Source organism: Crotalus tigris, unplaced genomic scaffold (assembly GCF_016545835.1).
Source record: "Crotalus tigris isolate CLP2741 ecotype Arizona unplaced genomic scaffold, ASM1654583v1 scf7180000024407.359931, whole genome shotgun sequence".
Lineage (NCBI taxonomy): Eukaryota > Metazoa > Chordata > Lepidosauria > Squamata > Viperidae > Crotalus > Crotalus tigris.
In genome coordinates, this window is record NW_024100574.1 from 66,979 (window position 1) to 79,533 (window position 12,555).

A 12,555-nucleotide genomic window follows, 5' to 3' on the forward strand; every position below is an offset into this window, starting at 1 on the left:
GACTACATGTTCTATTTGCAACATTCTTTTTTTCCCCATCTCTTTTTCCATGGCTTTCTTTTCCACAAAACAGACAATAATGAAAAGATAAAACAGATGCACAGAACTTAGAACTATTACCTAAGGAGTACATGATAAGGAAGTATCCTCTGTGTCTTATCCCATTTCTTATTCTTATCTACTGTGCTAAGGGAAGAGAACTTGGACTTCGTATTGCAAGCATCAAAATACTGTGGTTGAGTCTATCTACCAACCAGAATTAGATTTCTTTGGTTATTCTAATCCAACCAAGCAAGGGCAAAACACTGATGTATTATATACAAGCTAGATGAATTATTTATTTTCAACTCTCAAACTTACACACTCTCAGAACAATACACATACAATCTTTTCCAGGACAGAATATAAGGCCTAAACATTTTAGATGCTTAAATCTACTAATGGCTTGTGTTCCTATTCAAAGTAGCTCCAACAAGGGATTATGTAAGATGATGTCCATTCTTCCTTTCTTCTACTTCTTTCTCTTCCTCTCATTACAGAAACACAGTCCTTTAAAGGAACATTCACCAGTGCCACAACTCTCCAGAACAAGTCTTTAAACCGCTCAACCCCATTGTTCTCTGGCCTAGCCAGGATCCGTCCAAAGAGGCATACGTGGGAGAGACCCGAGGACCAAGAATGTCAATTACGAAGTCTGCTGGTTCGTATCAAAGATCTAAGCTTGGGCTACAACTCTGAAGAGACCATCCTTTTCAAGTATTGTAGTGGGACCTGTCCCAAGGCACACAGCAATCACGACCTGACCCTTTCAATTCTGTTGCAGAAGAGTGAGATCCCAGCATTGGGAAACCCCTGCTGTCGTCCTATACACTATGAGAATGTAGCTTTTCTAGATGACAGCCACCAGTGGCACGAAGTGGAGAAACTCTCAGCCTCTGCTTGTAGTTGTGTGGGCTGATGGCTGTGGAGAGGAGAATGGATGCAGAGACTTATAAGGCAGTAGCAAAGCATGAACAAAGCTCCATTATTTTATCTCAATCCAGTCCTTGGTGCTTACACAAGCTTTTAAGAGAAAGAACTGCAAGAAACCCCACCAGGTGATGTCTACATCCTTCACTTCAAGCACAGAGCAACTCTACAGAATAATCCCTACTTACCAGGAACCAAAAAGTACCCTCTTGAACTGGGCATATAATCTACTGTATCAGCCCTTTCCCACTCTTCCCAGATATATTTCATTTAAACACATTGCTGGCTTGACTGAATCCTGTCTAATTTACATCTGAAAGGCTCAGGCAACCATTCAAAATATTTATGGGTTATTTCTAAGTTATTTCTTTCTTTCCTGAATTCAAGGAGGGTCTGCCATTTGCCATGTTTCTTCCCAATTTGAGCTCCTCCTTGTTATTGTTTTTAATTTATCTGTCAATTTCTTCTCTTGGAAAGCTGAGGTTATTAGTCCCAAACTTGTATTATGAATGATTGATATGTAAATACTGGTGTAAATAAAATAAAAACAAAGCAAGGACAAAAACAGTATCTCCAGTTCTCGGGTCAGGATCATTCATTGTGAGATGATTTTATTATTATTTTGCATTATTTGCATTACTGATGCCCCAAACATCTTAATGTTGATTACTGATAGTCATTCAAACCATCATGAAAATAAGCAGTAAAGATCAGACTAAAGCCACATACCTATATTTTTTGCAAAAGACATATAGTACTTCTTTTTAAAAACAAAACATCATTCAGTAATCCCAACAAAGCTTTCTGAGCCATTTTTTTGTTTAGCAACATAAGGGTGTGCCACAAAGATTGTCAAGAATACTGCGGAGATATAACTTAGGGTTTCAAGAGGTTTATTTATTTTTTTAGGAAATGGAGAGAGGAATAAAAAAGAAACATAAAGAAGAGATAGAGCCATTCAGAGTCAAGTGTTCTTGGTTGTAAATAGAACTGGGTTCTAGTCCTGAGCAATAGGAGACACAGATTCAGCCCCAGTCTTTTCATATTTTACCACATCCCAAATCAAAGATTAGATAAGTGCTATCTATTTCCACATTCCTCAACACTTCCTTTTTTATAATCAAGACTATTGACTTGTCTTCCACTTCTTCATTTTAGCTCTTTTCTCTTTAGTATTTTGATGCTGCAAATCAAAATGTGGAGATTTCTCCTATTCCCACTGAATACCCACCACAAATTCTCATTTAGAGATACTCCAACTTAGCTTTTTCATTTATTTATTTTTAAATATCTAAATGTTAAAGCTGATCTTGTGCTTATGACACCTATCAGAATCATTTTGAAATTATTTAATTCACAGAAATGAATTAAACATATAGAGTTGCAGCATCAATTGTGAGAAAATTCAAAATTCAAGTACTTTTTTTAACCATTCAAAAAATTGACAACACATTTATAAAAAAATAATAGTGCAATTAGCTTAGGCCCTGCTCTCATCTTCATATTTGATGGCCACAAGCATCAAAAATGTAATTCTCTTTTTCAGCCAACCTCTTTTAGAAAGAATTCATAGCACTGGTGAACAGATCTATCTGTTTTGCCAAGTTCACTATTTTGAGGCTCAGCAGGTGTGATACTAAATATTGAGCAGAGAAGAAAACAGTGTTTAATAGTTCAGTAACTGGAAAAACAATTAAAGGATAATTTAAAAATTACAATACACTGATAACCTCCTAAAAACAAACATGTATATTTCAATTCTTAATTTCACCCCATCTATGTTTGCAGCAAACACATTATAGAAAAAAATGTTGTTCCCTGAGATTAGCAGTGTTGTGGTTCATTTTAGTTAGGTCTATTGGCCAAATTGTGGCACATTTCCTTCTTTCTGCCTGTTAAGTGTGAGAGGCAGAACACTTTCTTAGACGATGTGCACTTTTAGGCTCCCTTGACTGCATCGCTTACTGTTGGACAGAAAACCAAAGTTCTGAAGAAAAGCAGGTCAGAGAAATTTCTTCAGAAAGACCACCACATCAATTGGCCAACAAACTAAATTCCACCTGGGAGCAACAGTTAGCCATCACAGTATCTCTTGGCAGTTCTAGGATGGTTCTGATGGTAAGGGCAGGTTTCGACAGATGACAGAGATTCTTCGTTCCCTGACGACCTTCCTTCCATCGAAAAAGGACTCCTCATCTTTAAGAATTTCATGAGTGAATTCATAACGAGCAGGCCCTCTTTATTCAAAGAAGACATTAGAGAAGACATCAGTAAATGTCCCAATTGACGCCATGCACAATTAAGAGTCTGAAAAGAAGACTCATGATTCAGAAACAAAACACTGGCTTAGTTCTTTCTGCAATTCTTAAAAGTATCTCTAGTTCTGTTCACAGTGAATACCCAGACTATTTCATGTATATGGCTCCTCATTAATTTCTGTAAGCTATAATCAAATCAGATATTTCTTACTTCATGGACAAGTCTTAACTACCAAGCACCTACAAGGAAGCAACACAATTTCCTCCTTATTGAACAAAGCAGATTTCTATCACATTCCAAAGTTAGGGAACTGCAATCTGACAGAAGAATCCCAAATGTGAAACTACAGCTTGATTTTCTTTTATTCTAACAAACCACTGTTCCTTAGGTTTTGATGTAACAGGGTATCATAATTTATTAATAACAGAAATAGACATTTAAAATCTCCTCCTCCCTCCACAGAGGAGGGAAAGGTGAAGTGTACAAGCTCAAGGCTCATGAAGCTGCATACTTGTCATAGAGAATTATAATTTTGTTTATATATAATATACATAAATTGACTAATTTTTCCATATGCTTAACAGCACTTTCCTCTAATGTAGTACCTGCTGAATTCACTGAACACAGCTCCTATTAAACATAACTAATATGGTCAGTTATCAGGGCTGATAGAAGTTGTAAGCTAAAATATTAGACGAGTGCCAAGTTCAATAAGATAATGTACAACTATGGCAATGGCAGGAACTATTTCTCACAGTTATGGAGAAAAATCAGTGCATTTGACTCATTATTCTTAAGTGAAATCTCTACCTAATGTCAGTATGTCTCAAAGTGATGGAGCAGGCATTATTCAAAGAATTCTTTAATTACTTTTCTTTGAGCCTATAAAAGGTAGTATTTGTGTTCTTAATAGTTGCAGCATAGAATATATGTTGAATCCAGGACTGATCTTGGGAATAGAATACATTCCAAAAAGTGATGGTGAAGGATATCATGGAAGAATTAGTCTATCAGAGGCTACAAGATACAATAGCTACACAAAACTGCATATAGAGAAACATGTATCTCTGAAAACCACAATCATAGAAGCATCTAGTTAGTCACTACCGGAAAACAAAAAGCTAGTCACCTAGCCTGATTATTTAACCAAGCAATTTTTATTACCTAAGAACGTAAAGAGATCGGCGCTCCAGCAGAAGATCCAGCCAGTCCTGTGGATTCTGTTCACTAACCAGATGCATTACACTTGAAGACAGGAGGGACAGGCCTGCAATGGTGCAGCCACAGAACTAGCAAAAGGAAATATAAACATTATGGGATTAGAATAATACAAAATATCTATCACTTATTAATTAATATTAGGACATAAGGTTGGTCCGAGTTTCATGCTGCAATTGGACAGACATTCTTTTTCTATCACCTAGAAAAAAAAACAATACTAGGGCACTGTGGGGTGGAAAGACTTGCCATCAGATTCATGACATGAATATAAGGAGCAAGATACCAAATTTACAGACTTTTTTCCCCCAGTGATTGAATCAAATTTTCATGCTGGCAAAGATGGGTCTTACTTCTATGTAGGCATGTATAGGACTGCACAGCTGATTTATTATGCAAGTCTTGATAGACAAGAATCTCCCTGTTGGAACAATCAATGTTTTGATAGGAACCAATTAGTCCACAGAGAAATAGATGAGTCTAGTTGTCAATGAGATTTGTTTAAATTTATAAAACACTGACTAAATTGAAGTTGCATATGGAAGTTCACAAATTCTGCGGAGGTAGATAGACAGATATGGAATATAAGGAGGACTACTAGCTCAAACCCTTCATGCTTACAGAGATAACACTGCATTTCAGGGAATTTTTTTGCACAGAAAAGCATTTCTTTACATGAATCTCACCTGTAGATTGAAATTCTATTGTCCAAATACAAATTTACTACTTCAGGAAGGATTTAATCTTAACAACTAAGGGTCACTAGTACATTATACATGAATATAATAACAAAGCCAACTGATGTACTTTTTCAAAAGGCAATTGGATTTTGTTTTTTCTTGAAGACATTTCACTTCTTCAGTTCTGACTAAATAATGGGGGATAGAAGGATTTATATTCCTTGCAGTCCTTGGTCATTAGCATTCTTTCTGGGAGTCATTGAGGCCACTTGGAGGTTTACCTCTGCCTCAGGGTCACCTGGATAGTGCAAATTGGTGTGGAACTTTCTTGGAATTGCAGAAGGATTGTATTGTAAAGACAATGTTGAAAGACAAAGGTCACTCTTTAGAAGACAGCAAAGTCCACATTCTGGATGAGAGAACCACTAGATTGAAAGAGGGGTCAAAAAGACCATCTATATTAACATTGAACAGCCCTCTCTCAACAGAGGGGGAGAGATACAACACCACCTATCTCCTGTTTACAACATAGTCCTTTCAATGACTCTGAGGGCACAGATAAACCTCAAAGTGACCTCAACGACTCTCAGAAACAGTGCTATAGATCAAATGACTGCAAGGAATATAAATTCTGACATCCTTCACCATTCAATCAAAACTGAACAAACTTATTGGGCGAGAAGCAAAATGTCTTCAAGGAAAAACAAACCCCAGTTAGCTTTGAAAACTTTGGGACAACCATGGCCTGGATGACTGGGAATCTCCATAGACAAATTGAATTTAAGGACACTGCTAAAAATTAATGGATTCTTGCACCACCTTCAAGAATCATCTCTTCAACTTATAGCTCGTTTCTGGGATCTCTTCTTGCTTAATCTGATTCATTTCTAAAACTGCTGCTGTCTTCATTTTGCATTTGTTTTTCTGATCAAGGTTAGAACACACTTTGCTATTGCCAAGCAAATTTATAAAATAATCTTCCAACCTGATGAGGTCAAGCTGTATTGATGCTGGCCAGAGATTATAAGAACTAAAGTCCAATGCATCTAGAAGATATTAGAATAAGGACAGCAAATATATCATTCAGTCCTGAATTGACTACTAGGATTAAAATGGCAGCAATGGCATCTCAGCTGTTTCTTCTCAAAGGAAGTTGCCTATATATGCTTCAGGGAAAACAGGTTTGCTTATGCTGAAGTCTACTAGGGCAGGGCTTTTCAACCTTTTCACATATTATACCACTTTTAGGACATGACAATATTCGAATACTGCCAATGCTTAACAAAGTGTGAAAAATGTGATGACTAAAAAAGGAGGGGGGATTTGGGCTTTACTAGTTAGATTCATTTGTTGTTATAGAAATGACTAGTTTATAATATTATGGAAAAGTAAAAAGTTGAGATTCAATGTTAATGCTTCATTCTACTGCAACAGAGGAAGTCAGAAGTCAATGCCTTTTCTTTTCTTTTTCCTTTTGCCCCCTCACTTTTCCCCCTTTTCTCACCCTTTGCTCACAAAAGTCTATTGCTCACTCACTCTTTGCTTGCAAAAGCCTCTCTCTCTCTTACTCACCCTTTGCTTGCAAAAGCCCCCCCCCCCACCGCTTCACTAACAAAAGTTTCTTCTCTCTCTTTCTCCATGTGTTTTTTTTTCCCTCTCCCTCTCCCACCAAAACCTGCTCCTTTTATAGCTTCTCCTCTCTTTGCCCTCCTCCTCTTCTCTTCCGGGTGCCAGTAGGTCCAACCAGCATGCAGCTGCATGGGCAGATCCTAGGGCTTATGTCGAGCCCTGCAGGTCCAGCTGATCTCCTCTAGGTCTGTGCAGCTGTTCCCTCCCCCCCCCCCGCTACACTTGGCTAGTAGCTAGGGGTTTCGTAGCACCTGCCATGTATGCATATCATTGGTTGAAAAGCCCTGTACTAAGGTCACAGAAAAAAAATGTTTGACCCTTGATATTGGAGAAAGTTCCGGAAATTCAGCCAAAACACTCTTTATTATATAACTTTCACAAAAGTAAAAGATTCACCTTTTCCCAACGAGAATTTTTTCTTAACAATCAACAATTCAAGTGAAAGAACAAAACCAACTTTCACAGGAATAGTAAAAAAGGTCATTTTGAAATAAATTGCAATAAAAAGGTTTTATGGTATGTGCCACAACTTATCAAGTCTTCCTCCAAGGTCCATCATGCAATTCTATGAAACTACAGGAGAAACTACAAAAGAACATTTTCTAGTCACCTGTAGATTCTATGCTATCTTACCTTGACACTGTCTACATGAGGCTTTATGTAGCCACTTTTATCCAAATCCAGGACATGGACTTGAGCGAGCTGTGGTACTCCTGGGGGAAAAGCAGCATTCCGGACTCGTTGTAAGATCTCATGACACTCTTTGCTCCAGTGTGATTTTTCCGTCTCCCGATACTTATGAATAGCCTACAAGAATGAAGAGAGATGGCATGAATATCCAGAAAGAAAATGAGATAGCCATTTACATGTTTGATCACTCATATATATGCACTCCTGTGATGACTACAGAATCTCATGCTAATCACTGTGATAAAACACCAAATGTCATGGATAACCTTTTTACATTGCCTCACATACATATTTCAGTTGAAACACCTCATAATTAAATACCTATAAAACTGAGGGATTTTTTTTTTGATGAATTAAATACACTGATTTTGAAATTTATTTGGCAAGGAAAAAAAGCTAGAATTAGATTGAAAATACTACAAGAAGCGAAAGAAAATGGAGGATTTGGCCTATCCGATTGGGCTTATATTATCAAGCCATCTGTATTAACTTGGTTAAAAGAATGGATAACTCTTAGAGATAAAAGGTTACTATACCTAGAGGGGCATGACCTATAACTCAGATGTCATGCCTTCGCATGGTATGGGAAGAATAAAATACATAGATACTTTCAAAATCACTACATAAGAAACCCACTTCTTCTAGAATGGGAAAAAGTAAAAACGAAAATCTACATGAAAATACCTGGATGGCTTCAACAATGGAACCATTTGTTCACCCATACTTAATTAACTATGAGAAAATTGTGACCTATAAAGACATTTTGAATACTGAAGGGAAACTAAAACCCAGAGAAGAACTGAAAGAACAGGGCATTGATCTATCATGGTGGCCACACTTGCAAATTCAAATGAGATATGAAAAATATGTTAAAATATCTGGATTTTATAAAGAACAGATAGAATTTGATCAGATATTATTGACATCAGATGAAAAATTGATTAAGAAACTGTATATGTTAAGTTTAAAGATGGAAGAGGAACAAGTTAAAGAAACAATGATAACATGAGCAAAAAACTTTGGGCATAACATCAAGTTAGAAAATTGGCAAAGTCTTTGGGAAATAAATTCTAAAATACAAAGGCAGTGACTTACAAAAAAAACCTATACAAAATGTTCTACAGATGGCACTTAACACTTGTGAGATTAGCGAAAATGTTTAAAAATATGTCTAGCAATTGTTGGTAATGTAGATAAAAACCAGGCACATATTATCATCTATGGTGGACATGCCCCAAAGCCAAAAGATTTTGGTCAAGAATACATATATAGTTAGATAAAATGACTAAAAAACACATAGATTTTAAGCCAGAAGTATTTTTGTTAGGTATAATTATAGGAAATTATGAGAAGGGATGTGTATATTTAATGTTAGATGTATTAACTGCAGCAAGAATTGTATTTGCTCAACATTGGAAGGGTGAAGAATTACCAGCAGAGGAAGAGATAATTAAGAAAATTTTAAGATTGTGCAAAAATGGACAGATAGACACTAAAAATGAAAGAGAAAGAAGATTCAGATTACTTTAGAACATGGGATACATTTTATCAATGGCTAGAAAAAGGAGGTAGAGAGAAAGGAGTTTAACATATATTAATAAACTAAACATTGGAACCCAGACAATATGTTGCTGATAAAATATTAAAGATTTGTGACTATAAAAAATTAATAAAATATTGAAAAAAAAGAATCTCATGCTAATCACTGTGATAAAACACCAAATGTCATGGATAACCTTTTTACATTGCCTCACATACATATTTCATTTGAAACACCTCATAATCAAATACCGAATAATCAGTTTGAAAATATGGTACCATCTTATTCTAAAGAAAGATGTGAAATGTGGACAACTTGACAGCGTTCATCTAACATTCTAACTATATTGTGATTTGGCTTTGCTTAATATGGCTTATTATGTTAAACAAACCCAAATAACTGCAGCTTTTTCATTAACTTATTTCTAAACAAACCATAATTTAGCATGTGAACTCAGTCAAGGACTGGGATTTTCCATGAACCAACAAGTTTTATTTCACCTTTTCCAAGTAGTTTAGGGAATATAGAAAAGAACAATCCTTCTATAGAAATAAACTGTACCAAAGCTATCAGGTTTGATTGATCAAATGCCAACAAATATATGGTTTGTAAGAAATGGACACAGCATTACAATAAATGATTACAGTACAGACTCATGTATTACCGAATCATTAAAAAAGCTGTTTTTATTGTGAAAAGTTGGGTAGGAGATAAGAGGGAGAGGGAGAGTACAGATTAAAAAACTGATGTGTGCACACTTATTTGCAAATGAAGGAACATTTAAACAATGAGTTTCAATAAAGGAATTTAGATTTAATACAAGGGATCTCATAGTCACATCCTGATTTAGTAAAAAGCTAGTTCACACCAGTAAAATATAGCCTAGAAATATTTTATTTAATAGTTTGCATAAAACTGCTTAGTTTGTATTTTCCAAATACTTCGCATAAAAAGGATACATAAAATAAACATTAAGGTGGAATAAAAATATCTCAAGTTAAAATTCTATTCATTGTCTAAACACATACTTGAGTTTACAAATGAATGGCAATTAAACATCTGAGCCAAATTCATTAAAAAGGACATTTAAATGAAAAGTATATAATTTTATCCAACACTAATCAAGTAATGAAAAAACATATCACATAAACAAGATTGGCTGCAATAGCTAATATGTTGGATCTTGCCATATCCCAATCTCGTTCAGTTGATACTTATATTTCTAATCCACAAACAGCACAATATCTGGATGATATATTTATGATTATTCTTAATTACTGAACCTTAAGTAAACTATTATTTATATTGTCCATGTCTCAGGCACAAATGATAACTCAGGCAAAATTAAAAACTTACATAATGATGAGTGCAGTTTCCCAGCATTATAATCAGAAACCCTTGAGAAGCCCACAAGATATGCATCCATCGTTTCCTGTTGTAGCATCGTAACAACCAGCATCAAAGACATGCTTATTAGCATATTACCATAGAAGCAAATAGCTTTCAATAGCTTCACCCAACAGCAGCCAGTAGCAGCAGCTCTTCCACAGGAGATGAATGCAAGAAATCAAAATTTATTTTATTTTATTTATTTTATTTTTAAAATTTATAAGCCGCCCCACTCCCGAAGGACTCTGGGCGGCTAACAATAAAAAACACATAAAACGTAACAAAACAACAATACAAAAACAATCATCCAGGGGTAAGGTTTTATAAACCCCAGGCCTGCTGGAAAAGCCAGGTCTTAAGTAGCTTACGGAAAACCAACAGGGTGGGAGTGGTCCTAATCTCCGGGGGGAGCTGATTCCAAAGCGTGGGCGCCATCACAGAGAAGGCCCTCCTCCGCAGCCCCGCCAAATGGCACTGCTTGGCCGACGGGGCCTGAAGGAGGCCCAGCCTGTGGGATCTAACCGGACATAGGGAACTATGAGGTAGTAGGCGGTCTCGCAAATAGCCTGGCCCTGAGCCATATAGGGCTTTAAAGGTAATGACCAACACCTTGAATTGGACCCGGAGACCAATAGGCAACCAGTGCAGCTCACGGAAGATAGGTGTAACGTGGGTGTATCGAGGAACACCCACTATCACTTGCGCGGCTGCATTCTGGACCAACTGTAGTCTCCGAATACTTTTCAAGGGTAGCCCCATGTAGAGCGTGTTGCAGTAGTCCAAAATTCAGAGAAGTATTCATGCCCAGACTATCAATCGAACCATTTCCAGTGAGAAAAGAAACAAGTAAAAACAATATCAGGCTAGAATGGCTATATAATAGTAGAGTACAACAGTATCATATTTGAGATACAAAACATTCTATTTTTAAATAGGGAGGGCAAGATATCTCTTTTATGTTGTTCCACATAGTAATATTATTCCATCTTATAAAAACTAGAATGCCCATCTTCCCATCTTATGACAACACCCAATATTCATCCTCTTCACAAGGTGCATTAAACCACAAACTAGCTAACATTATTTTAACCTAATGCAGTGGTTCTCAACGTTTGTGTGGCGGCAACCCCCGTCACACAAACGTTCTGCGCATGCGCGGCGGTGCCCCCATGCGCAGCACGCATGCGCGGCGCTGCCCCCTGAGGGGAGAAAATGGCGGATCGCCTTCTTTGGCGACCCACGAAAAATGGTCGATCGACCCCAAATGGGGTCGCGACCCATAGGTTGAGAACCGCTGACCTAATGTATTGGGCAAAGTAATCCAAAAGGCTTATTTGTGGTTTATTATAGTATGCTGTGTAAGCTCACAACGTGTGGTTAATTTGGGAACCCCTATTCATGTTTAATAAGATCCATTAAGCCTACTTGCTCTCTCCACATATGTTCTAAACTAGGAAGCTTGAAACATTCCGATAACTGACTTGTTGAATAAGCCACTGCAATCATAAACGGCGCAAAGGTCAGTTAAGGAGGCTCACACAAAACACGAAGCCGATCCTAAGCCAACTACACTTCAGCATCAATATCGGGCCAAGGAGCCCCGCTGAATTTTCCTCGAAGCCACGCAGAGCCACCTACCCCGTCCCAATGCTCGTCTTGATAGCGGTGTCGGCGCAGCTGCGGTTCCAGCTCCTGAGCCAGCAACGCCTCCTCTTCCTCGCTAATGAAGTCCGGCGTCACCGAAGCGCCGCCGGCCTCCAGCTTTCGCCATAGAGCCTCGCTCGACGCACGGACCTCGGCCGGCAAGGGTCGCAGCTGCGCCTCCTCCGCCACGCAGAAGGCCCGAAGCGATGGCGCGAGTCGCGACAGAAGCCACAGCAACCGTCGCCCAGCAATCTGACCGCGCGCCGGCATCGCAGCTAGGGCACCGAGAAATTAGAGCGCCCGCAGTGCATGATGGGCCGACCTCCATTCATTTGCATACTGACGTTCCGCTTTGGCGTAAAAGCAAAGGAGCCCACGTGGTGCAAAACATACTTCAAGGTGCCTTTCCTACCTGGAGTCAGAAGAGCGGGTGGAAAGTTATCAGTGATGGTGTCTACACATCACATTAAGAGACAGTAACTGGCCTATTCAACCTGGCACTTAGAACAATTAGAGATCTTGGTAATTCAGTAACCA

The 12,555-nt window shown here is 37.9% G+C and overlaps 1 protein-coding gene across 3 annotated transcripts; it reads right to left on the reverse strand.

The window, feature by feature from the left end:
- Positions 1 to 823: 823 nt before the first annotated feature.
- ALKBH7 (alkB homolog 7) lies at positions 824 to 12,339 on the reverse strand. Of its 3 annotated transcripts, none has more exons than XM_039329692.1 (4): positions 12,013 to 12,339; positions 7,389 to 7,562; positions 4,393 to 4,517; positions 824 to 961 (listed from the first exon to the last, which is right to left on the reverse strand). In XM_039329692.1, the coding sequence occupies exons 1-4, from the start codon at positions 12,286 to 12,288 to the stop codon at positions 871 to 873; spliced, it is 666 nt and encodes a 221-aa protein (XP_039185626.1). In that variant the 5' UTR covers positions 12,289 to 12,339; the 3' UTR covers positions 824 to 870. The 3 variants fall into 3 exon arrangements, with proteins under 3 accessions (XP_039185626.1, XP_039185625.1, XP_039185627.1); XM_039329691.1 differs by lacking the exon at positions 824 to 961 and adding an exon at positions 1,846 to 3,206; XM_039329693.1 differs by lacking the exon at positions 824 to 961 and adding an exon at positions 3,154 to 3,276.
- Positions 12,340 to 12,555: the final 216 nt, after the last annotated feature.

Bases quoted from the DNA above. Each gene is read 5' to 3' on its own strand.
- ALKBH7 (XM_039329691.1), bottom strand. From the start codon at position 12,288: ATGCCGGCGCGCGGTCAGATTGCTGGGCGACGGTTGCTGTGGCTTCTG. The intron at 7,563-12,012 runs GTAGGTGGCTCT...TCATTCTTGTAG, and splicing joins AAGACGAGCATTGGGACGGG to GCTATTCATAAGTATCGGGA. The intron at 3,207-4,392 runs GTAATAAAAATT...CTTTGAATAAAG, and splicing joins CGATCTCTTTACGTTCTTAG to AGGGCCTGCTCGTTATGAAT.